Raw genomic sequence first — 14,973 nt, 5'->3', positions numbered from 1 at the left:
GCTTAATCACTTGACTGGAAAGAGGCAAGAGGGAACTTGCTGGAATGATGGACATTATTTTTAGGTGACAGTTGCACAGGTGTATACATCTGTCAGCACTAAGGGGCTATACACTTAACACTTAGACATTTTACCAGATGTAAGCTATATTGCAATAGTGTTTGAGCACCCAGGTGATATCTAGCAGGCATATGGAAACATAAAACTCAGAAACATGGAGTAGCTACTGTTACTACTATTACTCATCTAACTTGCTCTTCAATACTGAGTCCACAGCACAGTTCAAATTTTCAGACATCACATGGTAAGGATGGGTAATGATAAAGTAATTCACCTTAAAACTTTTAGTAAGTCAGAATTTGTACTTACAGATAAGTGCTACTCCTTTCAACAAAATCTATTTTGGAAAGCAATGCACTTATTCAAACAATGCCAACTGTTACTCAGAATGGCTCTGAATTCCTTCAGAATCTGTCACCAGGCTTATGAATTTGTTGTTTGTTCAGTTGCTAAGTAGTAACCAACTCTTTGCGACCCCATGAACTGCAGCACGCCAGGCTTTCCTGTCCTTCACTATCTCCTGGAGTTTGCTCCAACTCATGTCCAATGAGTCAGTGATGCCATCCATCTCATACTGTCACCCCCTTCTCCTCCTGCCCTCAATCTTTCCCAGCATCAGGGTCTCTTCCAGTGAGCTGGCTCTTCGCATTAGGTGGCCAAAGTACTGGAGCTTCAGCATCAGTCCTTCCAGTGAATATTAAGGGTTGATTTCCTTTAGGATTAACTTGTTTGATCTCCGTGCTGTCCAAGGGACTCTTGAATCTTCTCCCGCACCACAATTTAAAAGCATCAATTCTTCCATGTTCAGTCTTCTTTACGGTCCAACTCTCAGATCCGTACTTGACTACTGGGAAAACCAAAGCTTTATCCTTTAGCAAATAACTACTGAATGGCAAATTGCAAATCTACTTTTCTATTTCTTGTTCTATTGCCTGCTTTTACTGCAGACGCTAAGAAAGATAAATATCTTCACTTTATGAGGCTCTCCTATGGCTGCTGCTGCTGCTAAGTCACTTCAGTCGTGTCTGACTCTGTGCGACCCCATAGATGGCAGCCCACCAGGCTCCCTCGTCCCTGGGATTCTCCAGGCAAGAACACTGGAGTGGGTTGCCATTTCCTTCTCCAATGCGTGAAAGTGAAAAGTGAAAGTGAAGTTGCTCAGTTGTGTCCTACTCTTAGCGACCCCGAGGACTGTAGCCTACCAGGCTCCTCCATCCATGGGATTTTCCAGGCAAGAGTACTGGAGTGGGGTGCCATTGCCTTCTCCGCTCCTATGGCTAGGGGTGGCCATATTACAGAGTTCTAACAAAATGAGACAATTATTTAGAAACCTCCTGAAAAGGTTTTGCTTATCCAGTAAAAATGGAGGTATCACTAATATTACATCCCTCCCACTTCTTTTTGCCTTGAAAAAAAGGATGTAAGTCTCTAGAGACAGGGCAGTTATCTTGAATGTCAAGAGAAAGGCCAAGGACTTCAGGTACTAACCTTGACATTTTATGAGCAACTGAGCAAAGACAACAGTTACCTACCAATCATTTTAAGCTAAGTACTTTTTTTTACTTTACAATATTGTATTGGTTTTGCCATACATCAACATGAATCAACCATGGGTGTACACGTGTTCCCCATCCTGAACCCCACTCCCAGCCACCTCCCCATCCCATCTCTCTGGGTCATCCCAGTGCACCAGCCCCAAGCATCCTGTCTCATGCATCAAACCTGGACTGGCGATTCATTTCATATATGATATTATACGTTTCAATGCCATTCTCCCAAATCATCCCACACTCTCCCTCTCCCACAGAGTCCAAAAGACTGTTCTAGACATCTGTGTCTCTTTTGCGGTCTCGCATACAGGGTTACTGTTACCATCTTTCTAAGAGCTAAGTATTTCTCTCATATATTTAAGCAACAATTAACTTACCACCAAGGGCATTCCTCCCCACTCCAGTACTCTTGCCTGGGGCTGCAGTCCATGGGGTCGCTAAGAGTAGGACACGACTGAGCAACTTCACTTTCACTTTTCACTTTCATGCATTGGAGAAGGAAATGGCAACCCGCTCCAGTGTTCTTGCCTGGAGAATCCCAGGGACGGGGGAGCCTGATGGGCTGCCGTCTATGGGGTCGCACAGAGTCGGACACGACTGAAGCGACTCAGCAGCAGCAGCAAGGGCATTCCTAACTGATAACACCTTTAAAAGTGTGTCAATCCTTTGCAATTGGATTTGATTTTTCTTAAATACTCCAAAGTAATTTAGACTAATGTGCTTAGCCGCTCAGTTGTGTCCAACTCTTTATGACCCCATGGACTGTAGCCCACCAGGCTCCTCTGTTCATGGGATTCTCTGGTCAAGAATACTGGAGTGAGTAGCCACTCCTTTCTGCAGGGGACCTTCCTGACCCAACGATTGAACCCAGGCCTTCTGCACTGCAGGCCTCCTACATTGTGGGCGGATTCCTGACTGTCTGAGCTACCAGGGTTTAAGCCCTAATTTACAGCGAGGTCTAGTAAACAAAGCAACACCACTGTGTGTCAAAAAACAAAAGATGTGACACAAAGTTACAGGAATACATTTCCTTTCAATGTTTCCTTGTAAATGGTTAGAAATTGTAACCCAGTGTAGTTGGCAGCTGGTTTTTCCCCCCCCGCCCCGAGTTGTGCCACAAGGTTCCCAGGACTTCAGCTCTCTCATCAGGGGCTGAACCCAGGCCATGGCAATGAGGTCCTTGTAATCCTAACCACTAGGCCACACTTTTCTCTTTTTAGACCAAGAAATATGAAGGATGAGATTTCTTTGTATCTCCAATAGCTTAATACTACAGGATATGTACTCAATCGCTTCTAATGAAAGACTACTTCAACAGTTCTTCAACTCATTTACAGTTCTGAAGCACAATGCCTGAGAAGGAACACAAACATGCCAGGTTGGGAATCTGGCTTTGTGTCAAAGACTGATGTTTATCTTGAGATAAACTTTTGCCTAGACTAATGTTTATCTTGAGAATCTCAACAAAAGTTAAGTGTGGGGCTGAGGACACAAAGAACATGATACACAAACTAGCCCCAGGTACAGTTCAGATGCAGAATATATATGTTACAGCTGGACATACAGAACTTATTGGATAGAATTAAGTACTGTGACTTGGTTCACTGAACACTTATTCCTTTCACCTAAGGTACATTCAGGAGAAGGCAATGGCACCCCACTCCAGTACTGTTGCCCGGAAAATCCCATGGATGGAGAAGCCTGGTAGGCTGCAGTTCATGGGGTTGCACAGAGTCGGACACGACTGAAGCGACACAGCAACAGCAACAGCAAAGGTACATTCATATGCTGCAGGGACTGGGAAGCTACAAACTGTTTTACAGATATCCTTTCGGTTAGAGTCGTGACGTGACCAACGCCTTGTCATCAGATTCGCAAGCCAGAACTGGGTTTAGTGAGGAGGCAGGACACAGGCATCACTCCCGAGGAAGGTGGAGGCAGCACAGTTCCTGCTCTGGTCAGCAGATCCATATCTAGCAGCAACTTCCCCAGTTGCCTCATTTATTATTGCATAACAGACTGCCCCAAGACTTAGTTGTCCTGAAAGCCTAATTACATCGCATGACTCTATGAGGTAGCTGCCCTCGGCTGAGCAGTTCTTCTGCTGGTCTCATCTGGAATCACTCATGCAGCCAGTCATCTGGCTGCTCAACTGGAGCTGGAAAGGCTACGATGGCCTCCCTGCCATATCTGGAGCCTCAGTACTGGCTGTTAGCTGGTTCTTTCTAAATGGTCTCGGTAATCTCTAGTCTAGTCTAACAAGAGCTTTAACCATAGCAGTGAGAGTGTTCCAAGACAGATAAGGATAAAGCTGCAAGGCCTCTTGAGGTCCAGACTCTGAACCTTGCACATTACTTCTTCCACATGCCAACCCTGCTTCAAGAAAAAGGGAAATAGATTCCAGCTTCAGATGAGAAAAGCTGCAAATGACTGTGGCCATGTTTTAAAATCTACCACATTAACTGCGGCAGAAGCAGTTATGACTCTGAAAGCATAGTCTGGAACAGTAATTCTCAACGCTGGCTCCTGAAGAGGAGCAGAATACTCCACCCCCAAATATGCTACTTTGGCACGGGGATTATTTTGAGCTGAAGACAACTGAGAAGCAGCAGATATAAGAAAAACTCTCTGCCCTGCCCCTATAGGCCTAGAAGCAGGATACACACTTGTAAGGGTGTACCCCCACCCGTCTCTACCAGGAAGGACAGAATTAACCACAAGACAACTCAAGACCCTTAAGAACTCAGAGAACATCAGAGGAATCTACATAACAATCTTTACTAACTCACCCCTATATTAACTTCCCACTATTTGCTGCCCTAGAAACTCAAAGTCCTTTCCCTTTGCCTTCTCATTTCTCTAAAACTTTGTTGTTCTTTTGTTAAAATGTATATAAGACCAAGTTCTAACCATCCCTTTTGGTTACTCATCACTGAGTACTTCCAGGTATATGTACAAAGCACATTTTCCCCTTGTTAACCTGGTTTTTTGTTAGTCTGGCAGGGCCCCAGCCAATAAACCTAATACTGGTAGACAGAAAACAGCTTTTCCTTTCCTATATTATACCTTAGTACTGCCTGGTAAGCTCTTAAAAACAGGACACCATGGCTTCACATCAGACCAATTAAATTAGCATCTCCAGTGTTCTTGCCTGGAGAATCCCAGGGACGGGGGAGCCTGGTGGGCTGCCGTCTATGGGGTCGCACAGAGTCGGACATGACTGAAGTGACTTAGCAGCAGGGATGGGATCAGTGAGTGCATCAGTATTTTTTAAGGGCTCCCCGGCAACCCACTCCAGTGTTCTTGCCTGGAGAGTCCCAGGGATGTGGGAGCCTGGTGGGCTGCCCTCTATGGGGTTGCACAGAGTCAGACTCGACTGAAGCGACTTAGCAGCAGCAGCAGCAGGTTTCTCAAGTGTGGGAGGGTTGAAAAGTTGAGATTTACCACAGATGTGGGGAAAACTTTAGTCTCTACACAAATCACCTGGGGATCTTGTTTAAAAAAAAAAAAAAGATTCTAATTCAGTAGGTCTAGGGTGACTCTGAGATGCTGCATTTCTAAACAAGCTCCTAAATTCCAGACTGACAAACTATGGCCTGCAGAGAGAATTTGGTCTTCCAACTTAAAACAGCTTTTGCATTTTTAAAGAGTTGTTTAAAAGAAAAATAATATCTGACAAAGACCTACATGGCCCTATTTTCTATCTAGACTTTTATAAAATAAGTCTGACAAACCCCTGTCCTAAACTGCTAGTTCATGAACCACTTTGAATACCAGGAGCTAGAAATGAATCCCCCACTCTTCCAACAATATTTCCACTTAAATTACAATAGTTATCTACAGGTTAATCCTAACTAATTAGAATTTTAAAAATAGGATTTGTAAACAAACGAAGAATTCCAATAGGAAAGTTTAACTAGGACTGACAGTGAGCATTTTTGGCTCATTCCCAGCATAACATCCACATCCTCTTTCCCTCTCGAAAGAGTACCCTGGAATTTCCAGCCATTTGGTTGGGGGAGGTACACCAAGCTCCTGACTGGCGTAAGCATGTCACAGTTATTTTCTTAAAACTCATCCTGAGTTAATACGTGGAAGATTAAAAGGGAAATAAATATACCAGATTTTACTAATTTGTCAAGTATTTAAATATATCTTAAGACTGTCATCCCAGTCTAAATTTAAGATTTACGCTCCATATAAATGATACATACAACTGAAAAATTATGCAGGCTTCTTTCAAGCCTAAACCATTTTTCAGAAGTGCTGCCAACAGTTTGACAATGGTAAAGTTTCTAAAAACTCTAAGTGAGATGTTCTTCATTTTCTGTAAAGAGCCAGACAATAAATATTTTAGTCTTTGTGAAAAACAACTTATATCTCTGTGGCATACTGTTCAGTCTTTTAAAGCACAGAAACCATTCTTCACTGGCAGGCTGCTTTGGGCCTGCCATTATAGTTTGCAGAAATTTTGAGGAATATCACTACCTGTAGTTCTTGTTAAAAAAAAAAAAAAAGCAAATTCTCAGCCACACTTCACTCCTGTTACAACAAAAAATCACAAGGACTAAGCCCAGACCTCTGTTTTAATCATATCACTGACTTCATTCCTCCATATACTAATTTTAGAACTTCGAGAAGTGAAAGCAGATCTAATAAAGTTACATACAAAGAAATTTGCTTCTTTCTAGAAGTTACATTTCGGGCTCACCCACAATCTCTTTTTCAATGTCACCCCAAATAATGTCAATTTCAAACTCTGCATATGAATGACAAACTAAAACGTGTGATGGTAATCTTCAACACCACATGTATTTGTTTCAAATGGTCTCCATTTTTACTGGAACCTCCTCTTTAACCAAGTTGTTCTTCTTTTCCTTTCCCTTCCTAACACAGATCTTGAATATTGAACACCTGTTGCTTCCTAATAGCTACATTCACTCTTCTTCCCTCTCAAACTATGCAATTTCAACTGGGGTTTGGAATAAAGAATGGAATCAGGACCACTGATATAAATTACCACCTCCACCTGACCTCCTCATTCTCCCATCTCCTCAGGAGTTTTAGGTTAGTGCTAAGGCTCCACGTTCCCCTGTATCATGAAGTTAAGTACAATGTAAGCCAGTTTACCACAAATCTCTGATCCTACATTCAGTGCTTGTTTAGAACTACAGGTTCTTTCCCGCTTCTCCCACAACCCACCTCCTTTCCCCCAACCCACCTCTGCCCACCAGGCAAGTCGACAGGATTGAGGTAAGGCCTGGGAAATATACAGACACTCCAGATGATCTGAAAATTAAGGATGGCTCCACCATATTGGGGAGAAGGCAATGGCACCCCACTCCGGTACTCCTGCCTAGAGAATCCCGTGGATGGAGGAGCCTGGAAGGCTGCAGTCCATGGGGTCGCTGAGGGTTGGACACGACTGAGTGACTTCACTTTCACTTTTCACTTCAATGCATTGGAGAAGGAAATGGCAACCCACTCCAGTGTTCTTGCCTGGAGAATCCCAGGAATGGGGGAGCCTGGTGGGCTGCCATCTATGGGGTCACACAGAGTCGGACATGACTGAAGTAACTAGCAGCAGCAGCCGCAGCAGCAGCCACCATATTGGAGCCTCAATTATTTACCACTGGCTAGAGCTGGTGTTCCAGAGAAGGCAATGGCAACCCACTCCAGTACTCTTGCCTGGAAAATGCCATGGACGGAGGAGCCTGGTAGGCTGCAGTCCATGGGGTTGCTAGAGTCAGACAAGACTGAGAGACTTCCCTTTCACTTTTCACTTTCATGCATTGGAGAAGGAAATGGCAACCCACTCCAGTGTTCTTGCCTGGAGAGTCCCAGGGACAGAGGACCCTAGTGGGCTGCCATCTATGGGGTCGCACAGAGTCAGACACGACTGAAGCGACTTAGCAGCAGCAGCAGCAGAGCTGGTGTTCCAGAGAAGGCAATGGCAACCCACTCCAGTACTCTTGCCTGGAAAATCCCATGGATGGAGGAGCCTGGTAGGCTGCAGTCCATGGGTTTGCTAAGAGTCCGACATGACTGAGCAACTTCACTTTCACTTTCATGCACTGGAAAAGGAAATGGCAACCCACTCCAGTATTCTTGCCTGGAGAATCCCAGGGACAGGGGAGCCTGGTGGGCTGCCGTCTATGGGGTCACACAGAGTTGGACACGACTGAAGCGACTTAGTAGCAGCAGAGCTGGTGTTGAACTAAACACAAGGCTTCTTGCTATCATCTATCAGGTAGACTTCAGGCACTCATCTAACCAAGTAAGAAAACGGGGAACTGAAACTCTGTTAAACAACAGAAAGAAAATTCAGAGCCAAATACACACTAGAACCTTAGATAAGGGGTTTCTCTCAATTTATAGTTGAACTATTCTAATGCAAAAAGGGCAAACACTGATAGACCATACTCTTCACACAGCTTCTACTCAGGAAAAATCAAGTTTTCTTTCCAAGTCATCTGAAAACCAAATATTCCCTTGTCTCAACTCGTTTAACAGAAAAGCCTCTCCTACCATTTTGCAAGAGGCAAAGTGATGCCCTCCTCTGACTCCGCCTTCCCTCATAAATTCCTCTGAAGAAGTAATCTGTAGAAAAACAAAGCTTTTATAAAAATTGATAAGAGATTAAAAACTAGGCCCTGCGACTCTACCAGCTGTGTTAATTCTTTATTTGCTCGCGGGATTATGAGGTATGGTGCCCAATCTGCCCTTTACAGATTACTTCCCCTTCCCGACACGCCCCTCCCGAGAAAGAGGCTACCGCGGGCTCACGGAGATCTGGGCCGGGGATGGTCACTGAGCACCCGGGGCGAGGTGGCGCGACGAGAAGCGAAGACTGGACGGAGGCGTAAGAGGAAGAGAGAGAGGAGGGACGCGAGAGAAGAGGGGGTGAGGCAGGGGAGGCACAAGAGGCCCGCACGGCCTCCGCACCTGAGGATGCGCGGCCGGAATCGCAGGTCTGAGACGCGAGAAGCCCGGAGGTCGGTCATTACCTGCGCCGGAGCAGCCGCGACGGGGCCAGGGCCGCAGTGAGCTCTTCATAGCTGCCGCCGCACACTGGCAGAGTCCACGCTTGTCCACAGCCCCAGCCTCTCTGCGCCCAGCCTCGCCACGCCATCTTCCCAACCTCTGCCCAACCATGGCCCGACCTTATCAACCCCAGCCGGAAACCACTTCCGGGGCGAGGGACAACCATAGAGTGCCGAGGAGCAACCTAGAGCGCCCCCGTGCGGCGAAGCCCAGGTTCGACCTACGGACAGACGGGGACCCGAAAGCCGCCAGCCAGTCTACCGGCACCGCTCGGTCTGCATTTTGGAGGAGCGTCGTCTAGCCGCCCGGCCTACAGCCTACTGGCCCAGGGGAAAAAGAGGAGGGAAAACGAATTTACTGAATGATGCCATGGACCAGGCACTTTACTGAATTTATTACTCGCAAAACACTGAAGATAGAGGTTGTTACTGTTGTTAGTTTGTTGTTTTCTACTGAAGGGAAGCGAGTGGAGGAACCAATATTGCAACCCAAGTTTTATTAAATTACTACTCTTTTTACTGCACCTCACCATTTCACGTTGTGATACACTGAAGAGTCTGTGCATATAACAAAAGGTCAAAATCTGGCCTGAAAATCTAGATTCTAAATAAAACTCAAACCTCCTGATCAGCTCTTTCCCACCTGTCAACTTTATTTTCTGCCACTCCATCCCTCCCTCTTACCCTAACTGTGGTCATACTGAATCATCTGCACTTTCTGAAAAGCACAACTTTTCCAGTCCCTCCTTCTCCGAAGTTCGTATTAACCATCCTCACTGCCCAAACCACCTTTCCCTTCTCTTCCTACTGAAATAATTTGTCCTTCAGACCAACTTGGAGCATCACCTCTTCTAGGAAGCTGTAGGAAAAAGTTCTCCTCCATCCTGGCCAGGTCTGAAAGTTAAGTGATAAAGACATTAACAGGACAAAAGCACACCGATGTTATTAAATTTTTACATGCTCATGGAAGTCTTCACAAAAGAATGAAGATCAGAAGAAAAGACTAGCGCAGGAAGTTTTTATACCTTTTCTACAAAGATACAGGGCTTCCCTGGTGGCTCAGTGGTAGAGAATCCACTTGCCAATGCAGGAGAGGTGAGTTTGATCCTGAGTTGGGAAGATCCCCTAGAGAAGGAAATGGCAACCCATTCCAGTATTCTCCCTGGGAAATCCCATGGACAGAGGAACCTGACAGGCTGCAGTCCATTGGACACAGAGTCACATGCAACTTAGCAACTAACACAACACAGCAACAACTGCAAAGAAACAATCTGTGAAGAACTGACAAGATGATGCGGCTTGGGCTAGGGGGAGTCCAACCAGGGTTAGGTAGTGCTTATCTTCCTTACTAGGAAGGTAAGTGTTAGGTTAACGAAGTTTGTTGCAGATTGCACCAGTGTCTCATTGAACAATAATATTAATAATTATTAGTAATAAATACTCATAATATGGAGGTTGCAGAGAACAAAGCTTTATTTAGGGTCTCAAGAATTGCAATTCAGAGGCACAGATTAGGGTAAAATGAAACATCTTCTGGGTAAGAGAAGGAAGCAGAGGCCTATAAAGGCAAAAGCCACAAGGTTGTTCAAGAATTAGGGAGTTCCCTGGTGGCCTAGTGGTTAGGATTCTGGGTTTTCACTGCCATGACTCAGGTTCAATGCCTGGTTGGGGAACAGAGATCCCGCAAGCGAAAAAAAGAAAAATTATTGATCCTGAGGCAGTCCCTTAAGGCATTTTCCTTAAGGGATGGACTCTTGCCAGTTATTTTAGGCTAAGAGTTTAATAAACAGGTAGGCTGTCATGAGTTAATTTTCAGTTCAGTTCAGTTCAGTCGCTCAGTCGTGTCTGACTCTTTGTGACGCCATGGATCACAGCATGCCAGGCCTCCCTGTCCATCACCAACTCCCAGAGTTCACTCAAACTCATGTCCATTGAGTCGGTGATGCCATCCAACCATCTCATCCTCTGTCCTCCCCTTCTCCTGCCCCCAATCCCTCCGAGCATCAGGGTCTGTTCCAATGAGTCAACTCTTCACATGAGGTGGCCAAAGTATTGGAGTTTCACCCTCAGCATCAGTCCTTCCAATGAATACCCAGGACTGATCTCCTTTAGGATAGATTGGTTGGATCTCCTTGCAGTCCAAGGGACTCTCAAGAGTCTTCTCCAACACCACAGTTCAAAACCATCAATTCTTCAGCACTCAGCTTTCTTCACAGTCCAACTCTCGCATCCATACGTGACCACTGGAAAAACCATAGCCTTTGACTAGACAGACCTTTGTTGGCAAAGTAATGTGTCTGCTTTTGAATATGCTATCTAGGTTGGTCATAACTTTCCTTCCAAGGAGTAAGCGTCTTTTAATTTCATGGCTGCAGTCACCATCTGCAGTGATTTTGGAGCCCCAAAAAATGAACTCTCTGACACTATTTCCACTGTTTCCCCATCTATTTCCCATGGAGTGATGGGACCAGATGCCATGATCTTAGTTTTCTGAATGTTGAGCTTTAAGCCAACTTTTTCATTCTCCTCTTTCACTTTCATCAAGAGGCTTTTGAGTTCCTCTTCACTTTCTGCCATAAGGGTGGTGTCATCTGCATATCTGAGGTTATTAATATCTCTCCTGGCAATCTTGATTCCAGCTTGTGCTTCTTCCAGCCCAGCGTTTCTCATGATGTACTGTGCATAGAAGTTAAATAAGCAGGGTGACAATATACAGCCTTGACGTACTCCTTTTCCTATTTGGAACCAGTCTGTTGTTCCATGTCCAGTTCTAACTGTTGCTTCCTGACCTGCATATAGGTTTCTCAAGAAGCAAGTCAGGTGGTCTGGTATTCCCATCTCTTTCACAATTTTCCACAGTTTATCGTGATCCACGCAGTCAAAGGCTTTAGCATAGTCAATAAAGCAGAAATAGATGTTTTTCTGGAACTCTCTTGCTTTTTCGATGATCCAGTGAATGTTGACAATTTGATCTCTAGTTCCTCTGCCTTTTCTAAAACCAGCTTGAACATCTGGAAGTTCACAGTTCACGTATTGCTGAAGCCTGGCTTGGAGAATTTTGAGCATTACTTTACTAGCGTGTGAGATGAGTGCAATTGTGTGGTAGTTTGAGCATTCTTTGGCATTGCCTTTCTTTGGGGTTGGACCTTTTCCAGTCCTGTGGCCACTGCTGAGTTTTCCAAGTTTGCTGGCATATTGAGTGCAGCACTTTCACAGCATCATCTTTCAGGATTTGAAATAGCTCAACTGGAATTCCATCAGCTCCACTAGCTTTGTTCGTAGTGATGCTTTCTAAGGCCCACTTGACTTCACATTTCAGGATGTCTGACTGTAGGTTAGTGTCACACCTTCGTGGTTTTGTGGGTCATTAAGACCTTATTTGTACAGTTCTTCTGTGTATTCTTGCCATCTCTTCTTCATATCTTCTGCTTCTGTTAGGTCCATACCATTTCTGTCCTTTATGGAGCCCATCTTTGCGTGAAATGTTCCCTTGGTATCTCGAATTTTCTTGAAGGGATCTCTAGTCTTTCCCATTCTGTTGTTTTCCTCTATTTCTTTGCATTGACCGCTGAGGAAGGCTTTCTTATGTCTCCTTGCTATTCTTTGGAACTCTGCATTCAGATGCTTATATCTTTCCTTTTCTCCTTTGCTTTTCGCTTCTCTTCTTTTCACAGCTATTTGTAAGGCCTCCTCAGACAGCCATTATGCTTTTTTGCATTTCCTTTCCATGGGGATGGTCTTGATCCCTGTCTCCTGTACAATGTCACGAACCTCTGTCCATAGTTCATCAGGCACTCTGTCTATCAGATCTAGTCCCTTAAATCTATTTCTCACTTCCACTGTATAATCATAAGGAATTTGATTTAAGTCATACCTGAATGGTCTAGTGGTTTTCCCCACTTTCTTCAATTTAAGTCTGAATTTGGCAATAAGAGTTAATTTTAGGCTGAGTCAAATAATTATCTTGAGTTTCTGGAACATTGAATAGATCTTCTGGATCCTGCCATTAAGACAATAAGTTGTCCAAAGGTCAGATTCTTTGACTGAGGAGAATCTGAGAAGGCTGAGAAGTGCATAGATCACACTTTCTCAATGATTTCCCAACTCTCTAAAATATAGAGCTCTCTTAGCAATACTGACTCCATTTTGATTTTACTTTCACATTGGTCTCCAGTCTTTGGACCGATAAGGATCTGTCTCCTTGAAAGGAAACATTTATTTTCTGTCTTTAGAAAGAAAAGGAAGGGGGCAGTGTCTGCATTTGTTGCTGCTTTTGTTATATTTTATTATTTTTGTTTGTTTGTTTTTTGTTTGTTATATTTTATATTTGCATTTACTGCTTCTTAATTGCCTTTGGCTCAAAGTAACTTTTATGTCAAAGAGTCATATTCAGAGGTGACATTTTGGTTTCCAATAAGTCCTTCCTCTTAGACCTTCACTCTGATTTAGATGACCTTGAGTACTATAATAATACCACATTCAATCTATAAATATTTATTAAATACATAATGCCAGGCAGTATAGGCTTCCCTGATAGCTCAGTTGGTAAAGAATCTGCCTGCAAGGCAGGAGATCCTGGTTTGATTCCTAAGTCGGGAAGATCCACTGGAAAAGTGATAGGCTACCCACTCCAGTATTCTTGCGCTGCCATTGTGGCTCAGCTGGTGAAGCCAGGCAGTGTACTAGATCTGAGATATATTTTAAGAAGACACTATCTCTGACCTCACAGAGATCCTGCTCTACTGAGGAAGAAGGGAGCAAGTCAATAAACAGGCAATTACAATACATTGGAAGAAGTGCTATGGTCAGAGAAGGAGAAGGCTCTCTGGGGGTTTAGAGGAGGGGGAAATAACACAGTCAAGGGATAATGAATGGGAGGTAGGGGAGAAGGCTTCTCAGAGAAATTGATGGAGTTTATCAGGAGAAGAGAAGGGCTGAAATGTTCTAGGTAGAGAGAATAGCATTTTTGATGTGTTCCAGGGCATGACTTACTTAAGAAACTAAAATAAATTAACCTTAGATTTGTCAGTTCGGATCAGTTCAGTCGCTCAGTCATTTCTGATGCTTTGAGACCCCATGGACTGCAGCACACCAGGCTTCCCTGTCCATCACCAATTCCCAGAGCTTGCTCAAACTCATGTCCATCAAGTCAGTGATGCCATCCAACCATCTTATCCTGTGTTGTCCCCTTCTCCTCCTGCCTTCAATCTTTCCCAGCATCAGGGTCTTTTCAAATGGGTCAGTTCTTCGCATCAGGTGGCCAAAGTATTGGAGCTTCAGCTTCAGCATCAAAGTTGTATATTGTCACCTTGCTTATTTAATTTATATGCAGAGTACATCATGCAAAATGCCAGACTGGATGAAGCACAAGCTGGAATCAAGATTGCAGGGAGAAATATCAATAACCTCAGATATGCAGATGACACCACCCTTATGGCAGAAAGCGAATGAATATTCAGGACTGATTTCCTTTAGGATTGAGTGGTTTGATCTCCTTGCAGTCCAAGGGACTCTCAAGAGTCTTCTCCAACACCACAGTCCAAAAGCATCAATTCTTCAGCACTCAGTTTTCTTTATGATCCAACTCTCACATCCATACACGACTACTGGAAAAACCATAGCTTTGACAAGATGGACCTTTGCTGGCAAAGTAACGTTTCTGCTTTTTAATATGCTATCTAGGTTTGTCATAGCTTTTCTTCCAAGGAGCAAGTGTCTTTTAAATTTCATGGCTGCAGTCATCATCTGCATCGATTTTGGAGCCCAAGAAAATAAAATCTGTCTCTGTTTCCATTGTTTCCCTATCTATTTGCCATGAAGTGATGGGACTGGATGCCATGAGCTTCGTTTTTTGAATGCTGAGCTTTAAGCCAGCTTTTTCACTCTCCTCTTTCACTTTCAGCAAGAGGCTCTTCAGTTCCTCTTCACTTTCTGCCATAAGGGTGGTGTCATCTGCATATCTGAGGTTATTGATATTTCTCCCTGCAATCTTGATTCCAGCTTGTGCTTCATCCAGTCTGGCATTTTGCATGATGTACTCTGCATAAAAGTTAAATAAGCAAGATGACAATATACAACTTTGACATACTCCTTTCCCAATTTGAAACCAGTCAGTTGTCCCATGTCTGGTTCTAACTGTGGCCTCTTGACCTGCGTACAGATTTCTCAAGAGGCAGGTAAGCAACCTTAGAGGCTGCTGGGTCACAAACAGCTGCCAGCCCTGTGAGGGGGTCATTCAGGCAAGAGAACTAGGCTTTTTGCCACTTTCTGGGACCCTGTGCGCTCAGTGGGGCCCATTCTGGACTCCCCAGGCCCTGGGT

The 14,973-nt window shown here is 44.3% G+C and overlaps 1 protein-coding gene across 2 annotated transcripts in view; it reads right to left on the bottom strand.

Moving 5' to 3' along the window:
- The window catches only part of PARL (presenilin associated rhomboid like), a 54,492-nt gene extending 45,703 nt beyond the window's left edge, over positions 1–8,789 (bottom strand). Inside the window, exon 1 of one of the 2 annotated variants that reach the window (XM_027539804.1) lies at positions 8,618–8,789. In XM_027539804.1, the coding sequence (XP_027395605.1) occupies positions 8,618–8,742 (125 nt within the window). In that variant the 5' untranslated portion in view covers positions 8,743–8,789. The remainder of the gene's footprint in view (positions 1–8,617) is intronic. The other variant, XM_027539793.1, reaches the window with a different exon arrangement.
- Positions 8,790–14,973: the final 6,184 nt, after the last annotated feature.

This window comes from Bos indicus x Bos taurus, chromosome 1 (assembly GCF_003369695.1).
Source record: "Bos indicus x Bos taurus breed Angus x Brahman F1 hybrid chromosome 1, Bos_hybrid_MaternalHap_v2.0, whole genome shotgun sequence".
NCBI classification, from domain to species: Eukaryota; Metazoa; Chordata; class Mammalia; order Artiodactyla; family Bovidae; genus Bos; species Bos indicus x Bos taurus.
Note: the sequence above shows the minus strand (reverse complement) of the source record. Positions and strands in the feature narration are given on the sequence as shown.